General features: G+C 36.5%; 1 protein-coding gene across 3 annotated transcripts in view; it reads left to right on the top strand.

Moving 5' to 3' along the window:
- ATG5 (autophagy related 5) overlaps positions 1-23,161 on the top strand; it is a 128,187-nt gene that overhangs the window by 97,875 nt on the left and 7,151 nt on the right. For 2 of the 3 annotated variants that reach the window (XM_019442994.2, XM_019442996.2), the window contains one exon: positions 11,054-11,171. In XM_019442994.2, the coding sequence (XP_019298539.1) occupies positions 11,054-11,171 (118 nt within the window). Of the gene's footprint in view, positions 1-11,053; positions 11,172-23,161 lie in introns of those variants that run through there. The other variant, XM_053904612.1, reaches the window with a different exon arrangement.

Raw genomic sequence — 23,161 nt, forward strand, 5'->3', positions numbered from 1 at the left:
CCTACATTATCCACTTTATTTAGCAGTCACTGTAAACCCACAGACCATGCTCACAGGGCTGAGGGTCTTTGTAGAGCTTCACTAGCTCCCGGCCCAGAGTGAGAAGCACTTTTCTAGTGGATGAGACACTTGACTGAGCATCAAGAGAACAGAATTTCAGTTCTGTGGTCAGTACAACCTCTTTGACTCAGATTTTTTTCTTGCTACTTTGATTTCTTTATACAAATTAAAAGCTGCACTTAATTATTTTACTGAAGTATCTCATAAAGAAGAAATAGTCTGCATACAAAAGTGCTCTTTTTTTCTTCAGTAGAAAAGTCTATTAATTGTGTCACTCTTGTACGCACCTTTTTAGTGTGGCTTTGGGTAAAATTCACAAAGATATTTTAAAACTCTTATAGATAATGAAATTTAAACCATGATTCCCTTGGTATGGTTTTGAAATCTTTTGGAAGAAATCTTAGAAGAAGTAAGATAATTATTACTAAAAACATCAATCCTAGCACTTTTGTAGGCAGCTTCTCATTAGGTCACTCTACTGATAATTTCATATAAAAAAATTAAAAGCCATAACTTGTTTTATAGATAGGCTCATAAGTAGCATTAAATTGATCTCAGTCTTGAGTAAGGGAGGTAGTGCTTCCCTTTAACACATTTTATTCAGTGAACGCATACGAGGAAGACACAAACTGTTGCTTGTATTTGAAGAAATTTCGCCTTAACCATTTATGTGACAAAGTATATTTGGCATTGTGTAGACAGAATTATAATAAATATAACAATTTAAATAACACAAAACACAGACTTCAAACCAGATGTGTGGATGTACTTCTGATGAGTGCTTTCATTTAATCATAGTCTCAATTAAGATACTACTGCTTTGAGGATGAAGTGTCCCTGACTATAATAATGACAGCTTTTCAAATGCTAATTATTATTTTTTAGTGTTGTTGGGAATATTAAAAGTGGACTTCAGACTCTGGTAGCATAACTACAGAAAGTGCTTATTTTCAAGTCTTCTATTTCCCCACATAAAGGATAAAAGTAGTCTGATTCAGTGGCACAGACTCCCTTCCTCCCCAACCCCCAGTAGCCGCCCTCCCTGTTCCCACCACCAAAAGGACTGTTTACTGTAAAGGTCCGAAAGCATTCATTTGAAAATAGTCCGTTCTTTCACTTAATGAGGTATTATAAATGTGTATATTCTTAAGCTAATTTTAATATGAGGCTTCTTTTGTAAAGCTTGTGATACAAAATTTGACATGCATGAATATATCTTGGGCCAAATATGCATGTCACAGTTTGAAGCACATATCATAATGTGTCATTGTTGGTAATATCTGGCAGCATATCCTGTGCAAACCCCTGTTTGCTTTTTCTTTCTGCCACATATTTATTCTAATAAGACTTCAAAGGGAACTGATGCTTGAATACCAATTATTTTTCATTCTCTCTCTTATTGATTCTGTGAAGACTAATGTTACCCTTTTTTTTTTTTTTTTGGTTCCACAGTTAACAGTGGTTTAAAAGAGAGGAATGAAAACCAACCCTTGTTAAGCACCTGCTGCAGTAGATGTTTTATGTATCTCATCTTATTTCATTATCACAGCAGTAATTCAAAGCTATATATTTGTTACCATTTTTCAAATTCAGAAACAGGCTCCTGAAGATTGATGTAATTTGCTCTAGGCACACAGTCAGTCATGTTGTGAGCTGGGATTCCACCAAGCCTTTGTTAATTTCACTACATTTGACATTTCCAGGCTCTGTATGCTAAGCTCTTACCCCACTTTTGTCTCCCCCCATTCACTCATTTCTCACAGGTATCATCATGCTGCAGCTGCACTCTGCACCCGTTAGTGAGCAGGGGACATAGGAAAGAAAAGATTGGTCCTGGACTCTGCCTGAAATGGCTTTATCTCTTTCTCTATTTAAAAAGCTACGTATTTCAAGTTGGAAGCTTCAAGATCTTCTCTATTCCCTCTGTTGTTTTCATCCTCTTTTGAAACTCTCCTGTTTTCATATATTACATTCTACCACATTTAGCATATTTTACTTTGTACCTACTGATGTATCTTCCAATCTTAGGAGATGAAATCATGTAACCACTTACAGCTTTTTTGGTTTTATTTTTGTTTTTGCTCTAGCTGCCCAAAAAGTGCAGAGTTAAATTTTGTGTTCATGCTTTTAAATTTTCTCTCCACAACACTTTGTACATATTTCTGTTATCGCTTACTTAACACCATGTTACTATTATTTATGTGTACTTTAAACATTTTGTTTCTACCAACAGCGATGCTGTAGTAAATGCTCAGTAAATGTTTAATGAGCCAAGATTTCTGGGGTAAATTACCCTGACCCTCTGGTTGTTAGTCAGAGGTCCTATATGTGGGTACTGCTATTGGAATAATTCTGTTCAAGCTGCACATTTATTAAGTAGTTTTTGTTGTCACCATACACATGCTTTTGTTATAAGCATTCTTCATTTTTTTTTTTTTTTTTTTTTTTTTTTAACATAAGCACGGAGTGCCTAGTTGGTTGGGCGTCCAACTTCAGCTCAGGTCATGATCCCACGGTTTGTGAGTTTGAGCCTGGAGCCTCCTTCAGTTCTATGTCTCCCTTTCTCTCTGTCCCTCCCCCACTCATGTTCTGTCTGTCTGTCTCTGTCTCTCAAAAGTAAATAAACATTAAGAAAACTAAAAGAAAAATAAACTTGGCAAGAATTAAGTACAGTATTCTTTGTTGCAATGTATTCATCTTTGTATCTTTGTAATGCCTGTCACTGCTGTTAATGGAGTATCAGTGACTACATGATTCTATAAAATTAATTATATTGTGGATTTGTTTTGTTTTGCTTTTTTACCTAAGGATCTGTAAAAAAAAAAAGTTGTATTGGTCTTCATCATTGTCACCATTTTGGTACAATGAAACTTTTGCTACTTGTTATGTAAAGCTCTTCAAAATATTAAATTTAGTTCATATTTTAAAATTGTCAAATGAAAGTTCACTGATTTTGTTGGTGAGGTTTTTGATATTGGAGGCACTTTGTGCATGCATGGCATATTTACAGTTAATTTGTGTTATATTAGAGTTGTAAATAGTAAAATCTAGTTTTTGTAATGCTTTTCAGTATAATTTATGCTGGTTAGTACATATATACAAATGAAAGTATATTACATAAGTAATTTTTGTATATAAATGAGAGCAATCTTTTTTACTTCTTGGTATTTGTTTAATTCATCCCTTTTCTAGATTCAGTTCTTCTAAAAGACAGTGCTACTTATACAGTTAATGAAACAAATCAAATTACATTCTTTATTAATCAACAAATTGCTAATTTCAGTTATAGTTCAGTATAGCCGATTTAAAAAAAATACCTACAAATCTAACAAAAGAAATCCTTTGCTATACTTATAGAACTCTTGTAAATCAAATAAATTGTACTTATACATGTAGTGAGTCATCCTATTTCAGATGATTTATAAGCAAAGTATACACACAAAGTTGATGATGATAATAGAAATTGTTGCTACACCTAGGAATATGCAACATATATATAGTATCAAGAAAATATTTGTTTCTTTAACCCAACCAGCCAAGGGGAATAGAATGCCCATCTAAGACTCAATATAGCAAATGATCAGTTGACAGTGATTCAAGTCAGTGGTTGGAGACCCTGAACATGGATACTACTACTTGGATGATTCTGTCCAAGCTTTTTTAACAACCAGGGCCCTTATCCTCATCAAGTTCTTCTGCTGGCTGTTTCAGTAGGAGACCCCCAATCCTACACTCCTCCCCTCCTTTCTGCCTTTTAATTAAGGCCATTTGTAAGGTTCACAACCTAGTGAATCATGCATCTGCTGGGCATTGTTGAGGTTGTATCCTTGCTGAATTTTTGTTTTTCTCTTTCATGATTTTTAATCTCACTTTGAGTGAATAGAATCTCCTTTTACTATATGATGGGATTTTCCCTCCTCTTTATGGTCATTGGTTGGCTCCATGGTTTGACTTGCCCTTCTAGCTGTAAATTGCCATTTTTGACAAAACCAACGCTTCTAATTCATATTATATGTTGATACAATATATATGACCAAAACAATAAAATCATCACTAATGCTATGTAGTGACAGGGTAACTATAAGATTAGTGTATCTTGTTATAATCCTGCATGTTTTGTATTATGACTCAATACAAAATACATATTCGTATTCAACAAATTTCTATGGAGTGTCAAGTCACATTTAATGAGAACATTAATGGCACTTACTGACCATTTACTATGTGTTAGGCATTGTTCTAAATGCTTTACATCAATTTCACATGTATAATTTTCATGTGCAGGTTTAAGAAATAATACTGAAAGATCTTTATACCCCTCACTCAGTTTCCTCCATTCTTGACATCTTGTATAACCATGGTATGATATCATATCCAGGAAATGGACATCAATACAACCCCCAGGCCTTACTCACATTTCTTAGTTTTGTTCCAACATAAGCATTTCTTGGGTTACCTACCCTCTTATAGCCACAGCCACCTACCTCGCTTCTTCTTCTCCCTAACCTCTGACAACCACTGATCTGTTCTCCATTTCTACAATTTTATCATTTTATTAATGTTATGTAAATGGAATCATACAGTATATATGATTGAGATTGGCTTTTTCTGTGTAACATAACTCCCTTGAGTTCCATACGAGTCGTTGCATATATTAATAGGGATGATGATGATGATGATGATGATGATTGCTGAGTAGAATTCTATGGTATAGATATACCACAGATAGTTTAACCATTCACCTGTTGAATGACACTGTGATTGTTTCTAGTTTGGGTATTACAAGTAAAGCTGCTGTGAAGATTTATGTACAAGCTTTTGGAGAATGTAAGTTTGCATTTCTCTGGGGATATTCAGGTGTAGAGCTGCTGGGTCATATGGTAGATACATGTTTAGTTTTGTAAGAAACTACCGTACTGTTGTTCAGAAGGGCCTTTGCCATTTTACATTTTCACCAACAGTGTATGAGTGATCTAGTTTCTTCACATGCTTGCCAACATTTTATTTTAGACATTCTGGTAGGTGTGTGGTAATACTGCATTGCGGATTGCAATTTGCATTTCCTTAATGGCTAATGACGTGTCAGACATTTCCATTTGTGGCGTGCTTGGGTGGCTCAAGTCAGTTAAGCGTCTGACTCTTGGTTTCAGCTCAGGTTATGATCTCGCAGTTTGTGAGTTCAAGCCCACATTGGGCTCTGTGCTGACAGTGCCGAGCCTGCTTGGGATTCTCTCTCTATCCCTTTCTCTCTGCTTCTCCTACTCTCTCTCAGAATGAATAAACATTTAAAAAAAAAAAGTAAGAAAAACTTAAAAAAGTTTTTCCGTGTGTGAGTGGTTTTTTTTTGTTGTTGTTTGTTTGTTTTTTTGTTTTTTTCCATCTGTATATCCTCCTTGGTTAAATGTCCTTTTAAAATATTTTAGCGTTCTCGGGGCACCTGTGTGGCTCAGTCGGTTGAGCCTCTGACTTTGGATCAGGTCATGATCTCACAACAGTTCAGAGCCTGCATGGGATTCTATGTCTCCCTCTCTCTCTGCCCCTCCCCCACTCGTGCTCTGTCTCTCTCTCTCTCTCAAAAAACAAATAAACATTTTAAAAATTTTAAATAAAATATTTTAGAGTTCTTCATATACCTAGATTAAGACCTTTATTGGATATGTGGTTACAGATAATCTCTCCCAGTCTGTGGTTTGTCAACATTTTCATATTCTTCATACTATCTTTTACTGAGCAAAAATTTTTTATGAGATCTCCTGTATCAATATTTCCTTTAAACTGAATTTCATGATTATGAATTTCATGACTTAGCATCCAGACAGGTGAATTTAAGAGAATATAAGATTGAATAAACTTTAAGTCTGCTAAATTGGGATTAAGCTTCAAGTGTTGATCATGGTGGCAGTGTATGTTTTAGGATGCGTGTTTAGGTGGTCCTATGTACTGTGACTGTGCTGTGCTTATATTTATTATTTCAAAAACTCTTCAGTGTAGATATTATCTCTGTTTATATGTGTGTGTGTGTGTGTGTGTGTGTGTGTGTGTGTGTGTGTGTGTGTGTAATTATTCCTGTTTTACAGTTGAGGAAACTGAGGGTCAAGAAAGTCAGGTAACCGTGCCCATGGACCTATAATAAATGACAGAACCTGGACTTAGAGCCAGTTCTTTCTGGCTGCAAAGCCTGTGCTCTTCAACAACTGCCTTGCATGTTTGCTGCAGTATGTACTTTATGTAAGCCATAACACTCAAAGTAACTTGGTCTTAGCGATATTATCTGTTGTGCCTCTTACTCCTAAGTCTATACATTGTCTGGTCATTCAGCCTCACATAATAAGTCACCATTTCTTGTTTTATCAACTTTAACGTTAACCTGTCTGGTTAACCTGTTTGGCTGTGTTGGAAATAAAGCTTTTCTCTATATCTTATTTCTTGGATGTAAATTTGATTCCTGTGCTTCTCTTCAGTATATCTCCACGGTAAATCAGCCGCATAACTTTTCCTGTACAGGAAAAGTTATTATTTCATTTATGAGTAGGGGAAAGATGGGGAGCAGCCAGCCAGTAGCAGCCCAATTTTATATTCTCTTTGGTGTATTTAAGAAATGAGTAACATACACATTTTTTGAAGGAATAAGGGAAGTTTCAAAGGTGACTTTATAAAGTCATATTATTTCTTACAAGAGAACAAACAATACTGCTTCTTGGAAGTCACTGAAGTAGTTTGCATATTTATAAATAAATGGCTAGATTAAGTAAGCATTGTATTATATTCCTGTTGTAGTGGCTTTCTTGTGAGGCTAAGATTCAGGTAATGTGGATATTGTTAGCATCATCCAGTTTTATGTATACTAAATCAAAGTTTGCAGAATTCATGTTTGTGGAGTTTTTTGTATTTTTAAAATTCTGTCTGTATTCAGAAGGAAGATAGCTTTTAAATACTCTAGCATAATTTAGTCTTCTCTGCTGAACTTCAACTTAGGTTTAATGAGATCTGCTAAGAAATTTGCATGAATCTGCCCTGCATGCTGATTGTCCTTCAGAACCTTTGTATTGTACTTGAATGCATGAGCTTTCTGTGAGGAGCTTTTGTTTTAAGGGACAGTAACTCCTGAAATCAAGTCGTTTTCATGATCTTTGTTGTAGTTTACTCACTTAACTGTTCTTTTTTAGAATACTAGATTTTAAAGAATAACAATATAAAGGCAGTCTAATGAATATTAAACAGAAGATATTTATTAGATTTTTTGATTGAGGTATTTTGGGGAATTGTTCTTTTAAAGTAAGGTTTTTGTTACGTGAGAAATATCACTTTACTTTGATGAGAGTTTTCTTAGTTGCTGTTCTACAGAATTTACTTAGAGTATGGTAATAGTACAAGGCCTTCCCCATCCCCCACCCCTCCACCAAGCAAAAAACACCATTATAAAGGTTGTTGAAGTCATACCTTTATTATAACTGCTCAGATTTGGGAGAGTAGGAAGAGGAGAGGTAAGAGAAAAGGTAAGAGAAGCCCATTTCCCTAGGAATAGGAGTAGAGAACACTTCCTGTTTTTTAATATCTCGCTAAGCCCCCTTGGGGCCTTTTAAAAAGTACATTGTTTTCAGGTTGTTATAATATGTATTATTATAGCTAACCACTTCACAATTAGGTCACCAAGTAGGGGGTGAATGAATCCTGAAAATGTTTTTTGACTTTGCTGAAAATCTTAGTATTTTCAGATCAGACTGTGGATGATACATTTTAACTTTATTTTTATTAATTGAGGGTATCGTCCTGACCCAGCCCCAGTTGTCATCACATAGGCTCGCGTTATTCAGACAGCCTCTCACCCCTCTTCCAAGTCACCGTACACAGTGCTGCTTTCCATTAGTCTTGAGAAAAAGCCTCTTTCGTCACGTCACTTCCTTTGCTAAAAAGTCTTAAAAGCCTCTCCATCGCCTGGAAGATAGAAAGCCCTAAGTGGGTAGTGGCTATTTTAAATTATTACTACAGCCCTCTATTCATCTATTTATTCTTTGAACTCCCCTAACCCTTATTATTTTCACATAGTTAATCCTTGATTTTACATGATATTGTTCTCAGTTTCATCTTGTGTGAAATGTATATGCTTCCTAAATTGAAGGATACCAGTCATACTTTTAGAAAAATCCAGAAAGAGTTCAATTAGTGAAGTGAATTGCATTATAGTCAGTGCATATTAATTATCAAGATTCTTACCAATTATCGAGGTTTTTTTTCATTGCCACAGATACTTAACTGTTATTGGAATATAATTTTTAACATTTATTATGTATCCACTAAATACACAGTATAAAGCTGGGAAAGGTAGCTCACATGCTATATACCATGTCTGTTTTTTCATACATTTTCATTTAATATCCACACTTAAAAACAGATGTTTTTTTAACCAAATTTATAATAGTTATGTTGAAGAAATTGAGATATACCTCTGTGATTAAAAAACAAGCAGGGGCACCTGGGTGGCTCAGTTGGTTAAGCGTCTGACTTCAGCTCAGGTCATGATCTCGCAGTCCGTGAGTTCGAGCCCCGCGTCGGGCTCTGGGCTGATGGCTCAGAGCCTGGAGCCTGCTTCCGATTCTGTGTCTCCCTCTCTCTCTGCCCCTCCCCCGTTCATGCTCTGTCTCTCTCTGTCTCAAAAATAAATAAACGTTAAAAAAATAAAATAAAATAAAATAAAAAAGCAAACTTGGTTTTTAATGGTTTAATGTCTTTAATGGTTAGGTATTTGAAGTAATTTTTTTAGAAAGCACTGTATGTAAATATGAGTATATTTACTTACAAAGTTATTCTCTTGTATGTTTTTATGATTTTTCACCCCTGGAAACTTAAAGTAAAAACTTACCATCTTAAAATGAAATAACAGTTAAGGGGAGAGGTATTTATTCTCTTTAACATTCATTCATTCATTCATTCATTCATTCATTCATTCTGTGTGTGTCTCAGTCTCTCTGTGTGCTTAGCTAATTCTTAACTCATTTCTATAACAAACTTAAGAGATATCAAATGTCTCAATGTTCCAAAGAAACCCAGGGGCAGAATCACTTAGCACATAAATGATAGTGCTATTCAGATGGGGTGATTCCAGGGCCTCTGCACTCTGTGTCATGATGAGGCTTTCCTCATCGTTGTTGTGCTCCTTATAGAGGCAGTGTAGAAAAATGAAACCACCCAGGCACCTTGGTGGCCCAGTTGGTTAAGCATCTGACTTCGCTCAGGTCATGATCTCGCATTTGTGGGTTCAAACCCCGCGTCGGGCTCTGTGCTGACAGCTCAAAGCCTAGAGCCTACTTCAGATGCTGTCTTCCCTCTCTCTTTCTGCCCCTCCCCCGCTCGCACAGGCTGTCTCTCAGAAATAAATAAAACATTAAAAAAAAAAAAAAGAGAAATGAAACTTAGTTTTAAAAGTGGGCAATACATTGAAATTATTAGCAGTAAATTATAACATAGTGGTAATAACAGTTGTCAGAGGATATTCTTTATCTGCTATTTTGAAATTTTTGGGGGTTCTGATTTATTAATTTTTTTTTTTTTTTTTACTAAGTGATTTTATTTTATTTTTGAGAGAGAGCGTAAGTGGAGGAGGGGCAGAGAGAGGGGGGACAGAGCCAAGCGGGCTCTGTGCTGACAGCAGAGAGCCTGATGCAGGGCTCAGACCCACAAACCATGAGATCATAACTGGAGCTGAAGTCAGACGCTCAACCGACTAAGCCACACTAGCACCCCTGTTTTTAATTTTTTTAATAGAAGTATATATAGTTGATACACAGTGTTACATTAATTTCAGGCATACAGCATAGCGATTAGACAAGTCTATACTTTATGCTGTGCTCACCACAGCCATAGCTACTGTCTGTCACTACACAATGCTGTTTCAGTTCCACTGACTATATTCCCTATGCCGTACCTTTCATCCCGGTGACTTATTCATTCCATAACTGGAAGCCTGTGTCTCCTGCTCCCCTTCACCCATTTTCCCCCCCATCCCTCTGGCTACCATCAGTTCTCTCTTTATGAGTGTGTTTCTTGAGAATTTTCAAACATACATAAAAATTAAAATACTATAACAACTAAGCCCATATACCCTCCACCTAGATTCACCAGTAGTTAACATTTTCCTACATTTGTGCATGCGCGCTCTCTCTCTCTCTCTCTCTCTCTCTCTCTCTCTCTCTCTCGTTCTCTCTCAACCAGTTGAATATATGTTTCAGACGGCTTGGCACCTTATCCCTGAATATGTGAGCATGAATTTCTTAAAGGATATTGTCCTTATAACCATGATCACATCTAAGAATTTGACATTAATTCAGTAATATTATCTGATGTTCATTCTGTATTTCCCCAGTTATTCCAAAAATGTCTTTTATAGCTGATTTTTCCCCTCCGATACAGTATTCACTCAAGATTTATTTTTTGTACTTAGTTTTATATCTTGCCAATCCTTTTTAATCTTTTCGTATTGATGTGTTTTGCCTTTGACTTATTTGAAGAGTTGAAGCCAGTTGTCCTTTTTTTAAAATTTTTTTTTAAACGTTTATTTATTATTGAGAGACAGAGAGAGACAGAGCATGAGCATGGGAGGGGCAGAGAGAGGAGGAAACACAGAATCTGAAGCAGGCTCCAGGCTCTGAGCTGTCAGCATGGAGCCCTACATGGGTCTGGAACTCACAAACCGCGAGATCATGACCTGAGCTGAAGTTGAACGCTCAGCAGACTGAGCCACCCAGGCGCCCCTTTGGCCCAGTATCTTTAGAATGTCAAACATTTTGGATTTGTCCGATTGCTTCCTCACGGTTAGATTTACTTGAGGTTGTGTTAAACATTTCTGGTGATATTACCACATTGGTGATGTCATATGCTTCTGATTACACTATATCAGAAGGCATCTGATGGCAGCTTGCAATTTCTGATCTATAAATTTGTAATTCACAGCAACAAAGATGTAAATGTTTGAATTCTGTTTTCATTTTTCAAATAGACAACGACTGAACGACCTTTCATTCAGAAGCTTTTTCGTCCTGTGGCTGCAGATGGACAATTGCACACACTAGGTGATCTCCTCAAAGACGTTTGTCCTTCTGCAGTGGCTCCTGAAGGTAACACAGTCAGCAGCACCAACACATTTCTTTCATGTCTCTTTATGACTGAGGTGTAACATAAGCATTCTGCATTTATAAACCACGTTTCCTGGTTCCTTCAGGAAAATGTTTTCATTATCTTGTAAGGGAACAGTCTTTTGAAACAGAATCACTTAATGTTTAATTTATTACTTTATGTATTTTTGACACTAACAAAGTAAGGAATTGACTATCTCTGCTTTTAAATTACTCTCTGACATCACACACTCTCTTACCGCATCTCTGGTGCCCTGGGTCTTTCATTTCTAGCTTCAGTTCTGGCAAATACTGTTTTAAATTTTACATTGTGTTTCTTCATTCTCTAGGAACAAGAGATGGTAAAAAAAATGTTCTTACCTTTGGTTGAGAATTTTAAAGTTCAAAATACTGAATAATGGATAAACATTTTATTTGAATTTTCTGCCACTTCCTAAAGTTTCACTCAGCATTGTTCTCTTTGACGTTGACATTTCACATGTGCGATTGAGAACTTGTCCTATTTCATAGTCCTCATTTTGTAACTTAGGTTAAAATTATTTTCCTGTAGGCAAAGGAAAAATAGCAAAATTGCTGAATTCTGTTTTCTTAATTGCAGTATAAGGAATGCAAAGAAAGTGCAGAAGTAAAAAAAATAATAAATGCTATCATCCCCCTACCCCTGGAGACCACAGTTGACACACACATGTGTATGGACACTAGAGTATTTGAGAGGGGTGTGCGTGTGTGTGCGTAAAATTGTATGTCCTGCTGTATCTTTCGCCTAACAGAACATGAGCATAGTTTCAGTCATTAAAAATTCTCTAAAGCTATTTTTTTAATGGCACTGTGGTCCTTCATATCAGTGTACCATAATTTGATCATCACCCTGTTAATGAATAATGACTTGCAACCAAGCAATTGGTTACCAAGCTAAAGGGGAAATTTCAGTGGACTATTATTACATTTGTTAATATGTTACACAGACTTATATTTATCATGTAAAAAAAATTTAAAGTTTGCTACTTTGTATCTCTTATGGAAAGAGGTAAGGCCTTTATAAGTATATTACTATTATTATAACAGTATAACTTCAGTGGATAATGGTATGTTTCTTATTAACATATTTATTCAAAGTTGGGATGATTATAGTATTACTTACATGACTAATAACTCTTACCACACAGTTCAAGAAGCAGGTAGTGTCTAAGGAAATAGTTTGCCTAACAACTAGAATTGGAAACAGAGTGGGACTAGGGAAATGTTGATATTTCAACCGAAATGACTAAACAACGAATATGGAACTCAGAATAAGTCATTTGGTGTGTGAATGCAACTATTTTCCTTAACCGAATGTGTTTGCCATCCCTGGCGTTCCTGTGTGTTATCAGTTCTTCTAAAATGCACGAATGCTGGAGCACCTGGGTGGCTCAATCAACGTTGGACTCTTATTTCAGCTCAGATCATGATCTCACACTTGGTGGGATTGAGCCCCACCTCAGGCTCCCTGCTGGGAGCCAAAGTCTGCTTGGGGTTCTCTCTCCCTCTTTTTCTGCCCCTCCCCCATGCACACGCTCTGTCTCTCAAAATAAATAAACTTAAAAATTAAAATGCACGAGTGGTCAACAGCAAGGGGGAAGAGGGGCATCTAAAATATCATCAGAACCAGTACCAGAAGGGATTGATGAGAAAGGTCATTGACTGGTACTCAAAATTGTCGAAGTTAAAAAAGTTTCATTGGTGTAAGAGGTTATAAATATTATTGTATAAGGTCATACTATATCATCCGTCATCACTGTGCTCTACTAGACTATGCAGTCCAGAACGTTTGATGGTGTCTTACACATCCTCGTATCTCTAGTGCCAAGGTAACAAAGTTTACTCGGTATTTCATGTACTGAATTGTTTCTTTGTGTCGTTACCTGAAACACTATTTAGGATCATTTAAATCATGGCATAATTAACATTAAGTTTATTATAATGCTGTTGCAGAATCATAACTATCTTTATTGGTGTATAATTTTAGTCTTCACTAAGAGTTTCAGTTAAATAGTTTTTTGGCGCTTCAATTTTTAGTTTTAATAAATTTGTAAGTTGAACAGCCGTCACCATAATCTAGTTTTAAAATATTTCTATCACTTCCAAAAATTCCTTTATGCTTCTTTGCAGCTGATCTCTTTTCCCACTGCCAGTTCTAGACAACTCCTGGTCTGTTTTCTGTCTCTGTAATTTACCTCTTCTGGATATTTGCATAAATGCAATCATACAAAATTGCAACTGGTTTTTTTCATTTAGTGTAGTGTTTTGGGGTTTCATCCATATTGTAGCATATATCAGTAGTTTTTCCTTTTTATATTGCTGAATAATATTTGATTGGGTATATATATATTTTGTTTATTCATTCACTGATTGATGGGCATCTGGATTGTTTCCAGCTTTTCACTCTTCTGAATAACGCTGCTGTGAACATTTGCATACGTGTCTTTGTGTGGACATACGTCTTTATTTTTCTTGGGTTGGATTCCTAGGAGTGGAATTGCTAGGTCATGCGGTAGGTCTGTGTTTAATTTTTTAAGAAACTGCTAAACATTGGCAAAGTGGCTGCATTATTTTACAGTATTACCTGCTTCACATCCTCGCCAGCATATATTTTTTTGTCTTATAGCCATCCTAGTGGTTGTGTAGAGGTATCTCTTGGTTTTATTTTTTATTTCCCTAATGACTACTGATGTTGAGTGTGTTTTCATGTGCTTATTATTATTTGTGGATGTATTTGGTGAAATGTTTATTCAGATTCCTTTCTCATTTTTTTCCTGGATTTTTCATCTTATTACTGAGTTTTGAGAGTTATTTATATATTTTGGATACAAAGCTTTATTTTTTTTTTAATTTTTTAAGTTTATTTATTTATTTTGAGAGAGAGAGAGCCCCTGGATACAAATCTTTATCACACATATGATTTGCAATTATTTTCTCCTAGTCTGTGACATGGCTTAATTTTCTTTTGAAAAATAAAAGTAGGGGCACCTAAGTGGCTCAGTCAATTAAGTGTCCAACTCTTGATTTCAGCTCAGGTCATATTCTCATGGTTGGTGAGTTCAAGCCCTGCATGGGGCTCTGCACTAGCAGTGTGGAACCTGCTTGGGATTCGTTCTCTGTCTCCCTGTGTCTCTGCCCCTTTCCTACTCATGCACTCTCTCTCAAAAGGAAGGAAGGAAGGAAGGAAGGAAGGAAAGAAGGAAGACATTTTAAAAGAGTATACTTACCTAAAAAAAAAAAAAAAGTAAAAGAAAAGGATTTAATTTTGATGGATCCCTATTAAAGTTTTTATGTATTACCTTCCGTTAAATAATTTTGTTTATTAAACTTATTCTTTTGAACTCAGGTTACAGAAATTTTCACTGAGAAATTCCCAGTAACTTTTATTGATTCAGGAATAACCTTACCATTCTGTTTCATTTTCTCCATGCTATAAGGATTGTTTTTTGTTTTTTGTTTTTTTTTAATCTGTTTACTGTCTGTTTTTCCACATTCTTGAAGATTTGGGAATATAGATTAGTTTTTCTATTTGATGTACAATTAAAATACTAATCATTTTTATTGCTGACAGAAATGGAATTCATATACCTCATACCTGCCCCCACTGCAAACATTGGCTTTCAGTTATTCATTTCTCTGTACTGTATTTTTCATTCTTTTTTAGTACTTTGTAGTGTTTTAAAGAACAGTGAAAAATGCTTGTATCAACTAAGAGCAATTGAAATTACTTTATATGGTGGCAGATGGTACCTAGACTTACGTAGTGATCATTTCATGATGTATGTAAATGTTGAATCACTGTGTTGTACACCTGAAACCCATATAATATTGTATGTCAACTCTTCTTCAGTTTTAAAAAAAAGAGCAGTTGAAATTTAAAATTTAATATTGAAATGTCTACCTTGCTGTTCTTTTCTTAGATACTTTTTGGCAGTCCACTTTGAAAAACATTATGTCATTTAGAATTTACTTCTTTATAAGATCCTTGACTTCTGAGTGAGAACATCACAAAGAAACTCAAAACCTTGGTAGAAGGCTGTTCTACTGCAGTATGTGCCCTAGCCAGCAGCACAATTAACAGAGACACAGAGTGATGAAAGCTTTTTCTAGAGAAAAGCAGGAAGAAGATTGGTTGGGTGTTAATTTTGTATTTGACATCTTTAAAGAATCTTCAATTATCAAACCTTAAAGTTAATGTAGTTCAGGCTCTTGACTTCTTTTCTTTTTTTAATGATTATTTATTTTGAGAGAGAGCTTGCGAGCCAGGGAGGGACAGACAGAGGGAGAGGGAGAATCCCAAGCAGGCTCCACACTCAGCGCTGAGCCCAATGTGGGGTTAAATCTCAAGAACTGTGAGACCATGACCTGTGCCAAAATCGAGAGCTGGACATTTAACCGACTGAGCCACCCAGGTGCCCCCAGGCTCTTGATTTCTTAGATGAGTAGCTGAGGGTCTCTTGGCTACTTAGTGGCAGAACTAGGTTTAGAACTCGAAGTCTCCTTCTCCTGGTTTACTAGTTTTTCTGCTTTACTCTGCTTCCATTTGTTTTCATTTTCACTTTTCCAACCTTTTAACTTTTTTATTTAGTTTAAAATAGCATTCTGAAATGTTTGCTTTTTCCCTCTTTATCCTATGATTTATGTTTTAATATCTCATCTTGCTTGCTTACAGCATATTTACTGGTAGGATCTTAGGAACCTGAGCTTCTGTTGTTATTTTGTCCAAGTTGTTATTTTAGTGCTCCTGTGTATAATTCCAGCCACTTTTCCTCTTAAACTTCTTAAAATGGTGGCCCTGACATTCAGGCAAGAAAATGAACAGCAGTCACGTGCTTTGAGCTGGTACACTCTGTCGAAATGCACCTCCGTGCTCTTTTGCCATTCCTACATCTGGATCACAACAACACGTACAAGATTAGCATGACCCAGCACAAATTTGTGAGGTTGTTTTATTCTTTTAAAGGCTCTTCATTCTCTCCTAAATTTGTGCCTGCCCAACCTGCACATCCATCCCTAGAGAGTACATGGTGTGATTCCCCTTACATTTTTTGAAGGGGCCAGTGAGGTAGCCACACTCACAACTCTAATCCACAGACTGCCTCTTAGGCAATTTCAGATGTTACAGGTGGATATCTTTGTGACAGGTTTCTTCCCAGCTGTCACGTGCTTACACCGATTGGAGTGCACACACACACACTATACACACACTTCATTGAAATGATATAAACAGCATCTGTACTTTTGAGGTACTTTTGATAGTACCTTTCACACCAGGGGAGGCCACGTTTCTAACACCAGTATCTTAGCTTTGGAAAAACTTTTATTTGCCTCTTCCTTTGGTAAGCTCATATTGGAAAATAACTGTCATTTCAGGATCTGTGGGGAGTATCCAAAACACCAAGTCACTGTTTCAGTAAAGAACTGTTTACTGTCTGGTTCAGTCCACCTGTGGTGTTGTCTGTCAAATGGGAAGCATTTTGAAACACCTGCCCTCGACTTAAGTTGAAAGCGAAAGACTCTAAGACTGGGTGTGTGTGGATAAGAACTGGCTGTCATCACATGACGAAAAGAGAAAGTGCTTCATAAATGTTATGTGGCACCATTGTCTACTGCTCCTTACAGCAAGTGATTCATGCATGAAGGAATTTTGCCTTATTTCATCATATGAAAGTAGAGTGTACTAATATTTGTGAGGATGTGCTTTAGGTCATTGTTCTCGTGGAGTAACTAATGATGAGCTGCTTTGTGTGTTTCTTTTTTTGTTTTGTTTTGTACGTGGCTACAAGAGTTAGCCAAATTAGAGGTAACAGGAAATAACCAAAGGTGAGCTCAGGTAAAAAATTTTTTGTGGTGTCAGCGGTAGTCAAAATGACTCAGGGCTAAGCTATGGTACCAGACCTGAAGTGAAATATTTCTTTCTTCATTCATTAAAGACAACTTACAAAAAAATAACAAAAATTTAAAAATATAGCTTTTATTCTTTTACTTTGGGGAATACAAAACACCTATAAGCTTTGTCCAATCATAGTTTATTTCCCAGTTTTCTAAGGTGAAATATAAGAACCTAGTCAGTTAGGCTTATGAGAATGAAAATGTCTATTTTCACTTTTATAAATTTAGTTCAGGGTTCCAGTTGATCAGTACTCTGTCACACTTGGGCTGGTTTAATCCTGAATTCATATGTGGTATTGTACAAGTGGAATGTATGTGTAGGTAAAGGCTTATTTACATTCTGTGGCAAATCAGTAGTTTCCCCACATCTCTCTTACCAACAAGGACGATCCCGTAGCCACTTACCTTTTTCCATTTCCATTTCTGCTGTTTCCCGGGTTTTTTTTTTAACTCTTTGAGACCCTTCCCAACTACCATTTAACTTTTGGTTTCCATTTGATGTTATGTATTTCATTCGTTATCAATCAGTTCCTTTGCATCATACTGTCTGCTGGCACTGGATATAGTAAGACGTATGAGACATAGTTCGTGCTTTCAGGAGACTTGACTACAGTTGGAGTGGGCAGAAAGATGCCCAGATGTGGTGTGTGCAGGAATGGAGACATGCAAAGAATATTAGGAAGCGCCTGGAATTGCTCTTCCGTATTCTGAGCTGAGTCTTAAAAGATGAGTAGAAATTAGATGGAAAGGAGTGACCAGGTCATACATACCACGTGGCCACCAAAGAAGTAGACTCCTTCACCAGCTACCCAGGGGCTGGTTACTAAGTGTAATATTTGGTCTAAAACACTCTTCTAAAATTTCCGTACTCTGTTTGCTGAGGGACTAGCCAATTTTTTTCTACTTCTCTCTCACAAATGTGCAGAAGATTTTCAGTGATGACAGAAATGTGGGAAAAGCATTGAGGAGCTAAGTGGTCTATTTGTTTCATTAGCATGTTGGAAGATAACAACTGAGACTAGAGGTAATTATAGACCCCATTTAGGTGGTCTAAGTTAAAGTTACAGTGCCCTAGGGGTGCCTGGGTGGCTCAGTCAGTTGATTTTGGTTCAGGTCATGATCTCAGGTTGTGGAATCAAGCCCAGGTTGGGCTTTGTGCTGAGCTTGGACCCTGCTTAAGATTCTCTCTCTCCCTCTCCACCTCTCGCACATGCTCGCTCACTCAAAAAAATTATATTGCTATTGATATATGCTTTACAAAAAACAATGGTTTTTACAAAAAGTAAAAAGAGATGGTGCATTCACCTTTTTTCTCCTTTGCTCTGTAAACGTTAGATTGTGTTTATATGGTGAATTAACTGTTGGATGTTATAATAATTTTTTTAGACATAAAGCAATTAGAGAAAAGAAACATTTAAATTTCATGTTATTCATATGAGTCAGATCCTTTGAGTGCTAGAATTGAAGCTGGTTGATTGATGTCTTGTGATTTGAGGTTTGAACCAACAACAGTCACTTTTGTCAGCATGATGACACCGACACATATTCATGCCACAGAAACATAAAACCTACAAACCCCCAGACTTCATCAGAACAAAGGTTTAGGAGTAAGAATAATGGGTTTTACAATTTTGGTAGCTTCTTTTCATTCATTTAGAATTCATTTTCATTGTAGTATCCCTTTGTACCTTCACACTGGGTTGGAAGATCATTTGGTTGGTTGTTTTCTTCTTTCTTTATTTTCTTTCTCTCTTTCTTTCTTTCTTTCTTTTCTTTCTTCTTTCTTTTCTTTCTCTTTTTCTTTCTTTTTCTTTTAATGCATCCAGGTTTCTTACTCTGAAATAAGGATGACTCCTGCTATCAGCCTCATAGAATGATTGTAGGGTTTAAGGAAACAAAGTATTTGTTTAAAAGTGACATTTCATGAGGTGCCTGAATGGCTCAGTCAGGTGTCCAACTCTTGCTTTCATCTCACAGTCAGGGAATGGAGCCTCTTGTCAGGCTCTGCACCAAGCCTGGAGCCTGCTTAAGATTCTCTCTCCCTCTCCCTCTGCGCCCCCCTTCCCCCATCGCATGTATGCACATCTGCACGTGCTCGCTCTCAAAAAAAAAAAAAAAAAAAAACCTCGGGCGTACCTACCTGGGTGACTAGGTCAGTTAAGTGTCTGACTCTTGGTTTCAGCTCAGGTCATGATCTCACAGTTCGTCAGTTTAAGCCCCATGTCAGGCTCTGTGCTCACAGGGCAGAGCCTGCTTGTGATCTTCTCTCTCTGTCTCTTCCTCTCTCTCCCTTCCTCCCTCCCTCCCACTCTGCCCCTCCCGTGCACGCTAAAGTAAACATAACTGCCAATAAATATTTGAAAAAAAGTGTTTAAGAAGGAACACTAAGAATTTGTAAAGACATGGGAAGATGTCCACAGAATATTAAATTTAAAAAATAAATAAAAGTGATGGGGCGCCTGGGTGGCTCAGTCGGTTAAGCATCCAACTTTGGCTCGGGTCATGAACTCATGGTTCATGAGTTCAAGCCCCACATCAGGCTCTGTGCTGAGAGCTTAGAGCCTGGAGCCTGCTTCGGATTATGTCTCCCTCTCTCTCTATCCCTCTCCTGCTTGCACTCTCTCTCTTTCTCAAGAATAAATTAACATTAAAAACATTTTTTTAAATAATAAATAAAGGTGAGATTTTATAATCGTGTTTTTCCAGGGTTTTGCAATTAACATTTTTTTCCTGCAGTTTTGTTAATTTTTTTTTTTTTACAAATTACTGTGTTTATAAGAAATTTACAAAATAGAGTTAAAAGGAAGCAGTTTTTTTCTTGTTGTTTGTTGATAATCCCACTCTGCAGAGACAGGTACTTGTTGATATTCGACATATGTACAGAAAGTATAAATTTATGATGAACTTTAAATGTAAATCAAAGGGCACCTGGGTGGCTCAGTCGGTTAAGCGTCTGACCAGCTCAGATCGTGTTCACGCAGTTCATGAGTTTGAGTACCGCATCAGGCTTTGTGCTGAGAGCACGGGGCCCGGAGCCTGCTTTGAGTTGTGTCTCCCTCTCTTTGCCCTTCCCCTCCCGCCCTCCCTCCCTCCCTCTCTCTGTCTCTGTCTCTGTCTCTCTCTGTCTCTCTCTGTCTCTCTGTCTCTCTCTCTCTCTCATATAATAAATGTAAACCAATATTGTAACTTTTTTTTTTAATGCTTATTTACTTTTGAGAGAGAGACAGAGTATGTGCTGGGGAGGTGCAGAGAGAGAGGGAAATACAGAATCTGAAGCGGGCTCCAGGCCCTGAGCTGTCAGCACAGAGTCCAAAGTGGGGCTCAAACAGAGGAGCTGTGAGATCATGACTTGAGCCAAAGTAGGAGACTTAACTGACTGAGCTACTCAGGTGCCCCTGTAACTTCTTATATATCAGATTATGGCAAGAGTTCTATGCCACTGATTTTTTCCTTTTTTAAAAAAAATTTTTTTAATGTTTATTTATTTTTGAGAGACAGAGACAGAGTATGAGCAGGCAAGGGGCAGAGAGACAGGGAGACACAGAATCTGAAGCAGGCTCTAGGCTCTGAGCTGTCCTTTTTTTTGGTAAGAAATTAACTTCTGGACATGATTAGAATATACCAGAACTCTGGCTCTGGCAAGAAAGAAATAAGCTTACTTCACTAGGGCATCTATTTAATCATTGCGGCCAGCTCAATTATCATACACTTGTTAAAATATATTTAATGTAAAAATCTTGAGGCAAGGGATCTGACAGTGTTGCTGTTAGTGAAAGCTTTTCACTGAAGACTCTAAGCAGTGGTTCACACATTTATTTGAAGTTTCAGCTATTCACAAGTAACCGTGGAAGGCCCATTCATAACTTTGCTGAGATACTGTGGGTCTGACATGTGGGACTGGGTCACTGGTCACTTGGCCTTTCAGCCTCATCCTGACACTCCCTGGTCTTCGTTGTTCTCTCTCCCTCACTGGATGCATGTGCATATTTTATATTAAAAGATGATGTAGTGTCATTCACAATGGGAATTCAAAAAGTTATTTAAATATAGTCCTCATGAGCAAAGATCTTCACTCCAGTTTGGACACAAGCAATTTGTTAGGCTCAGTTTAAACTTGGTAATTATAATAGAGTTTCTTTTCTTAAATTTATCATTTTGCCATCCAATTCTAAGTGAAAATGAGTGAAATTCTTTGCCTTGATTGTTTCATTTTCCCTCCATCTTTGTGCTTTGTCCCAGCACATGGACAGTATGGACTAATCTTGGTCATACAGAATCTGTTCATGACTTAATCCACTGGCATATGCCTTTCCTAAGGTCACTGAAATAATAAAGTGATAATTTTCCTCATTCTCCATGAGTGAGGATGATGACATTACTGTGCCTGTCAGAAGATGCTTCTGATTTCCTCTCAATTCTTGTTCTTTACCTAAATCTCAAGAAGTTAAATGAATTAACCAGACTCCTTAAAAAGTGGGTATAGACCCATCATCTTTAACACTAGAAAAAAAAATTCCCTTAACAAAATAACACATGCAGGTGATTAAAAGCTAGTCATCTCTTCATTAAAAACTCCTGTGAGACCTCACTCTGGCCATATATAAACAAGTGTAATTATTGCTTACATTTTAAATAAAACAGTGAACTATCCTGTAATTCATACTTGACAAATATTAATGTTCCCTATTACACCCAACTAGAATTACTGGGTCATTTTATGAAAGCAGATCAAAAACATTTGAACCTATATTTCCAAAGTTTTATTTTGTTTTTGGGTTTTTTTTTTTTTTAAATGAACAAGTTCTAATGTCTAACTTTTATCACATTTTAATCTAATTACCAGGAAGCTTTTAATCAGTTTATTAAAATGGTCTTTCAGTCTCTTAATTTAATATAATATCTTTTTATAGCTAATTGTGGGGTTTTTTTTGGTTTAAACTTTGGTTTATGTTCTCATTAAGAAATATAAAGATTATAAGCGAAAGTCAATGAAAGAATTAACATGGACATGTTTTGAAAATCTTGTTTAAAATGTTAAGGGTCTAGGCTCTGGGAATATTTGGGACAGATACAATCTTTAAAATACATAAAATATAAAAATTATGCATGGAAAGAGATATGTAGTATGTATTAATTGTGATATTATATGTTCATTAAGACCTGTACTACTAAGTGAGTATATATCAGGAAGAAGTTAATGTAAGTATTTTTAAATGGGTTTGTATTTCTCTGATAAACAGCACTCTCCTTCTGTTTGTGATCACAGGATAAAAGCTCTGTAAGCTTGTATATGTTCATTTTTACTGCTACATCATGTAGTGTGCTCTTAAGATTGAGATCTCATTCCCCAGGAAGCATTTCTGTCTAAGATTAATTGCCCTTTTAAAATCAGCGTTTGATGTATTCCTTTGGCTATATCCTGGCTTGGTTTAACCCTCTTTGACCTGACCTCACTGACTATTACCGCTGAGGCTGAGTCAAAATCCTTCAGCATGATGTATGCACTTCAGATTTCTGCCTGTGGTTTTTCATGTTGATGGATTCAATTAGTTGGCGTTTTACTAATGAACATATCAGAGGTTAAAGAATTTATCAGACAGAACCAAATTGTTCAGACTAGTGGTAATCCAAAAGCTCATCTCTTTTATTTGTTTAAAACTTTTTCAGAAGTATTAAGTATTTTTCAGAAGTTTTACTTTCAGCATCACGCATTCCAAGATAACAAATCAAGTCATTTTCTGCTGAATTATAAAATATAAATGTGAAACCACAAAGCTAAACACAATGGTTACAGCATTTGGTCTTAGATTTCTGCTATTCCATGTTCACAAGTATGAACTAAAAATAAAAGTTAAACTGAAATTTTCGGATTAAAGCATTTTCCTTTGAAGGAATACCATTCATTTCTCTAGCTTCCTTTAAATTCAAGGAGATTCACATATTTAGTATGCTTACTAATGGTAAAGATGAAATTCATGCATCTCTAGAATCTCAGCTAGCCTATTTTTAAAAACATTTAGGTCATATTCCTTATTGAAAATTGGCTAAAAAGTAAGGACTAA

This window comes from Panthera pardus, unplaced genomic scaffold (assembly GCF_024362965.1).
Source record: "Panthera pardus isolate Hobbes unplaced genomic scaffold, ASM2436296v1 HiC_scaffold_17, whole genome shotgun sequence".
NCBI lineage: Eukaryota > Metazoa > Chordata > Mammalia > Carnivora > Felidae > Panthera > Panthera pardus.